At 40.8% G+C, this 6,000-nt stretch overlaps 1 protein-coding gene across 1 annotated transcript in view; it reads right to left on the bottom strand.

Moving 5' to 3' along the window:
* Window positions 1-1,251: 1,251 nt before the first annotated feature.
* The window catches only part of TRAF3IP1 (TRAF3 interacting protein 1), an 86,545-nt gene continuing 81,796 nt past the window's right edge, over window positions 1,252-6,000 (bottom strand). The window contains 1 exon segment of the mRNA XM_073633679.1: window positions 1,252-5,530. Within this exon segment, the coding sequence (XP_073489780.1) occupies window positions 5,365-5,530 (166 nt within the window). The 3' untranslated portion in view covers window positions 1,252-5,364.

Below are 6,000 nucleotides of genomic sequence, written 5' to 3'. Positions count from 1 at the left end.
CTCTATTTGTGTGAAAAAAAAGGACAAAAACTTCATATAGGTACAGTGTTGCATGACTGAGTAATTGTCATTCAAAATGTGAGAGCACCGAAAGCTGAAAATTGGTCTGGTTAGGAAGGGGGTTTAAGTGCCCAGTGGTCAAGTGGTTAAACACCATGGCTTACCTGAGTATTGTTGCTGATCATGTCCATCCCTTTATGACTACAGTGTACACATCTTCTGATGGCTCCTTCCAGCAGGATAATGCACCATGTCACAAAGCTCCAATCATCTCACCACTGGTTTATGAACATGACAATGAGGTCACTGTACTCCAATGGCTTCCACAGTCACCAGATCTCAATCCAATAGAGCACCTTTGGGATGTGGTGGAACGGGAAATTCACATCATGGATGTGCAGCTGACAAATCTGCAGCAACTGCATGATGCCATCATGTCAATATGGACCAAAATCTCTGAAGAATGATTTAAACACCTTGTTGAACCAGTGCCACATAGAATTCGATACCTTTCACACTGGGGCCATGGCAACGTTTGTGGTAAAGCGCCACTCGTTTTAGCGGCGCTTTACCGCTGTTTAAGCGGCGCTTTTCAGCCAATAAGGTGTTAAAAACTCCCCTGTTGCGGCGCATTCGTTGAAATGGGCAGAGTGTTTTGGGAGCACTAAATACAGCACTCCCAACCCACCCTAAAGATGCTGCTTGTAGGACTTTTTGGAACGCCCCACAAGTGCACCGCCCGAGTATAAAAAGTCACACTTGAATGAATGGGAGGTGGTTTTCAGGCACTTAGCAGAGGCTAGTTCCAGCGCTTAAGCGCCTGAAAACCGCCCCAGTGTGAATGGGGTATTAAGGCAGTTCTGAAGGCAAAAGGAGGTCCAACCTGGTACTAGCTAGGTGTACATAATAAAGTGGCTGGTGCTTGTAGTTGCAGTGTTTCCTGCACATCAGTGGAGGTAACTTGTTTGTTGCATGAAATTGCTTACTAAATAGAAATAATAAAACATCCTGAACTCCACATCATCTTCAATGCTTGTGAACCACAGAAATCCACAATGAATTTCAGTCCACTGTGATCCAGTTGTTCTTCTCTACAACCATAATAATCAGGCGGCGCAGATGAGCAAAGTGTAAAAAAAAAAAAAAAAAAAAAATTGAGAAATGTAAATTCTCAGCAACAGAGCAACCCGGTCCAACACCCACTATAATCAGGAAACCCCACCACATGCAAATTAACACAAAGAAGCAGTCTGTTTGGATAGATTTTATAGCAAAAATTAAAACAATCTGATAGAATGTAACGCTTTTAAGTTTTACAAAATGTTCACACAAATTTTGTCATGTGATTAATATGTATATAAATAATTTGTACACAATACAATTTATAAAATCTGTGTCCATACAGCCCGGTAGTGATCACTCACCTGTGCAAAACAAAATCTTCTGTTAGCAGCAGTTTGTATAGAAATCTGGAGTGGACAAGTGAAAATGAAATGGCAGATTGGAGATCAGTACTAAAGGCTTGCTCACAATAGGCACATGCCTTTTAGCACATGTTAAACGCATATTTGGATGCGAATTATATGCATTGTGAAGGCCCCTATCTGTTGATATTAACGGGAAAATGCAGATCAAAGCATAGCGCTCTGCTGTAAATGGACCCTGGTGAAAACAATTGATTTCTTAGGTCCGTGGATGTTTGACTGCCCTGGGAAATGCAAGAGAAAGCTCTAAGGGCACACTGACATCTTTGCATTGTGGTAATGTATTGTAAAATGTGCATTGTAAAGCATGAATCATGGTGCACCGCCATTCATTTTTAATCAGACCCCATCACATGGGCAGCAGGCAGCACACCCGCAAGTCAGCACTAAAAAACAAAGGTCAGGTGCATTTTCTAGTGCATTAGGTGCGCCTTCAACCCATTCAAAATGAATGGGCTGTCTTGACAAAAAGGCCACGTTATTGCAACAGTCTGAATGGGATCTTTTAGAATAAACAAGCCTTGAATGTGCAGAATGTGATAACAGGCGGCTACCAGTGTGTAACCTAGACACAGTCACATCAGACTAGGGCCCTACTGCAGAAAATGGCTTTTAGAGTAGAAGGTGCTCAGGCTTTTGTCCAAGTGAAGAAAGCAGAATTATGAGTGTATTACTGAAACAAACACAGAAAAATCTCTAGTCAAAGACCTCACACGCTCTCCACTCAATTGTATTCTGTGCAACAAACAAAATCTGTACTTTCCAGCTTAAATTACAAAATATACAGGCCAAAAATCTCTTCCACGCCTAAGTGTAGAAATGTCAGTGGCACACAGATGGAAGCAAAAAAAAACTGCTCTAACACAATTGGCTTCCTTGCTCGCTTCAACAGCTTACAGTTACTCAGCTAAACTTCGGCCCTTGCTGCCCTATTTGGATATGGGGGATCCTGAAAAACTGGACAAGAAAAAAAGAAGGTCACACCAGCCTCAAAACACACCCTAACACACCCTTTATTAAACTCTAAAAAGAAAAAAAATATACTGGTACTTATAAACCAAGATGAGTATCTGGCTAATATATAAATAAAGCCAAAGCAAACTCCAACAATAGGCTTTAACCGTGACTCTGGGTTGGTATTAGCTGCATCACATTGCAGAACCAGATGCTAATGCATTTTGGGGGTTATAACATCTTCCTCAGAGCTATCTGCCTGCACTCTAGGATGTTTAAATGTTAGTATAGATTGGTAAAAGGTTGTTTTAGTATTATATCACATCACACTATTTTAATACAGTATGGCAACTGAATTCTTTTTTTTAATTGAATCCCCTATTAATTTGATTGATTCACTTGGGGGCAGTGGTGAAATAGCCAATTTAGAAAAAGGTGTAATAATTTTTACTAAGATTATCAACAATATTTTTTTTTCATTTATTTAGTGTGTTCACACACACACACACACACATTTTTTTTCTCCAGTGTCGTTGACAGTTGTTGGGGTTGTTCAATTTAGTTGGCAGACACATTTATGTGCCTTTGTATTTTTGCCGTTTCGAGACCTGGGTATGCTTTGGGCTGTTCTGGCTCTGTCAATGATGATCACCTATTGCAGGGGTGTCCAAACTTTTTTCATAGAGGGCCAGATCTGAAGAAGTGAACATGCGCAAGGGCCGACCATTTTGCCTGACATTCTTTGAACCATTAAAATTCGGTCCAAGTGTGTTTGTCCGAGCACTAATACATTGCCCAACAAGAATTCTCTTGCCTTTTGTGGCTGTGTGTGAGTAAAGAGATGAGCTCTGGCGTGTTATTTGGATATACCGTATTTATTGGCGTATAACACGCACCTTCACTTTAAGACGGAAGTTTCAGGAAAAAATCTTAAATTTTAAATAAAGAACTGTGAAGCAAAATATGGGTAAAAAAATAGCGCCCATCAAGGCAGCCTAATCAGTGCCCATCATTGCCATGAATGCAGCACCCCGCTTGCCATGAATGCAGCACCCTGGTTGCCATCAATGCAGCACCCCGGTTGCCATCAATGCAGCACCCGTGTTGCCATGAATGAACATCCCCCCCAGTTGCCATGAATGCAGCACCCCTGAATTTGGACATGCCTGCCCTATTGGTTGGTAGCGAAAACACAAAAAATAAGATCGCTCTCTACAAGAACACTGAACTTCCTGCTGCTGCTCTCTCTTCTGTCACAGAATGGCTGAAATGGTTAATAATGTACTTGTTTTTGATGCATTGTGGGCATTTGGGGAGGGTCTCCTGAGGTTATCTTTAAAAAAACGCTTCTAACCTCAAATGCTCATAACTGCAGCTAAACTCGTATAAACTCAGTATGTAAAAGCTGTAAAAAGGATGTTTTTCACTGACGGTTTCCAGCTGTCAAGTTTCCAGCGTTCAGAAAAGGTTTTCAACTGCCCTGTGTACATGAGGCTTTAGTGTGGCGGAATATGAGATTTAGTAAGTGATACCCCTCACTGGCACTGATCTAGTAAATATCCCTGCATTATGCATTTGACACTGCCCCTGGTGGGGGCACCTGGCCTGGATCCATGTGACCATGGAAGGGGCGTTTGTACGAGTACAGTAATTTCCACATTGGCATGTGCTACACCAGCACTGGTGGCCATATTTAGTTATCCTAGCTCATTTACACTCTTTTCCGGATGACTTTTTGTTGTCAAAGGCGCATCGCCATACCTCAGCTTTGTAATATGAGTATAGGAAAGAAGAGCAGGATACTACTGCAACCTTATGCTAGAAACACTGGTCCCTATGGTCTCCTGAAAGATATATATATGGATTAGTGGGGAACATATGTCCTATTATTTCTGTTAATAATTTCCTGCAGATATTTTTTGCCGACATCTTTTGGAGAAATTTGTGGTATGCCTGGCCACTGCTCCATGGTGATATGATCTGTGCCCTAAATTCATTCATGATGTTGCTGATACCTACACGGAATGACAATTCAAGCTTATTGTTGGACTGTTCTTTGGCTTTATTTTTATATTAGCCTGATGCTCATCTTGGTTTGTGACTATATTTATTTGGGTTTTATATCTTAATAAATGGTATCAACGTATTTCAAATCCCTGGACTGGCTGCATGGGCACTGACAGCTGATAAGTTTAGCGTGGACCGGGAGGCTGTACAGTGGTAGTTCACCTTTAAATTTTTTCTGAAAAGGTGAACTAACACTTTAAAGGAAAATTCCTGGTGCTATAAGTATTGGTAATGGTAACACAGTTATTTCATCATGAGTCATATTCACATAATGCAAGTACTGCATAAATCTTTGACTTATAATCTAGATCAGTGTTTCTCAGCTCCAGTCCTTAAGGCGCCCCAACAGGTCATGTTTTCAGGCTTTCCATTACTTTGCACAGGTGATTTGATCAGTTTCACTGCCTTAGTAATTACCACAGCCGTTTCATCTGAGGGAAATCTTGAAAACATGACCTGTTGGGGCGCCTTGAGGACTGGAGTTGAGAAACATTGATCTAGACCCTATAGGACCAAAACATTGCATATTCTCTATAGGATATGCACTGATCAAAAGACAACTGGTTTTTCCAGAAGAACGACTGAAGAAGTGGCCCTGTGAAGAAAAGACTGGCCCTCCAGCAAAAGATTATGATATTCACTTATGAAGCTCAGACAATGACTGGCATTGCTCTGTAAAGCAGGAGCTGCTTCCCGAAAAAAAAGGGCACAAACCTCCAATGGAATGTATACAATTCACAGACGCACCCTGAACAGCAACTGAATAAATAGGTTTAAAGTACTGGACCTAGACAAAAAGAGTAATTTGTGCCACAGAGATATGGACTGTCTATTACTGTCTGGACTATTACTGCATAATTCAGTCTCTATTAGAGCCACTCATGCTCTGAACCATCTTCTGGATTTTCTCTTCATTCCGTAGTATGTTTCCTTTCACTGTGCAGATCCTATCACGTTGTTCATTGATAAGTTGCTCTAGCTCGACAAGTTCAGCCTTAAGAGGTTCCACAGCTGAGTCAGTGATGCTGATGAAAAAGAAAATAACATGGTCACATGCATATGCAGCTGTAACTGTGTGCTTAAAAAAAAAGTGTACATCTTACACATACACAGATAATTGGCTGGTATGCATCCTGTGGCAGTTCTCAAAAAGTGTGCTTAGCTGTAAAGATTAACTCTTTCAATCTAAAGAAAAGCTAATTCAACCTCTATCTCTATGTAGGTTAAAGTATATGTCAAGAAAAAAAAAGTAAGTTTTGTACTTCACGTAAAGTCTATTTTTTGGAGTTTATTGAAGAACACAAATTCAGATATGGTTGCTATACTGCTGCCTAGAAAAAGTTTGGACACTGGCAATCAGAAAAAGTGTTAGCCAGTCCCCATGTAACCCCTACTCTACCCAGAATGCCTCAGCTTTGGGGAAAAGTAAAAACACAGAGGGGTGGGGTCTGTTTCCCTATGCATTAAAAGAAAAGTAAAAGGACATTTTTTTCCT

This window comes from Aquarana catesbeiana, linkage group LG06 (genome assembly GCF_042186555.1).
Source record: "Aquarana catesbeiana isolate 2022-GZ linkage group LG06, ASM4218655v1, whole genome shotgun sequence".
NCBI classification, from domain to species: domain Eukaryota; kingdom Metazoa; phylum Chordata; class Amphibia; order Anura; family Ranidae; genus Aquarana; species Aquarana catesbeiana.
Note: the sequence above shows the minus strand (reverse complement) of the source record. Positions and strands in the feature narration are given on the sequence as shown.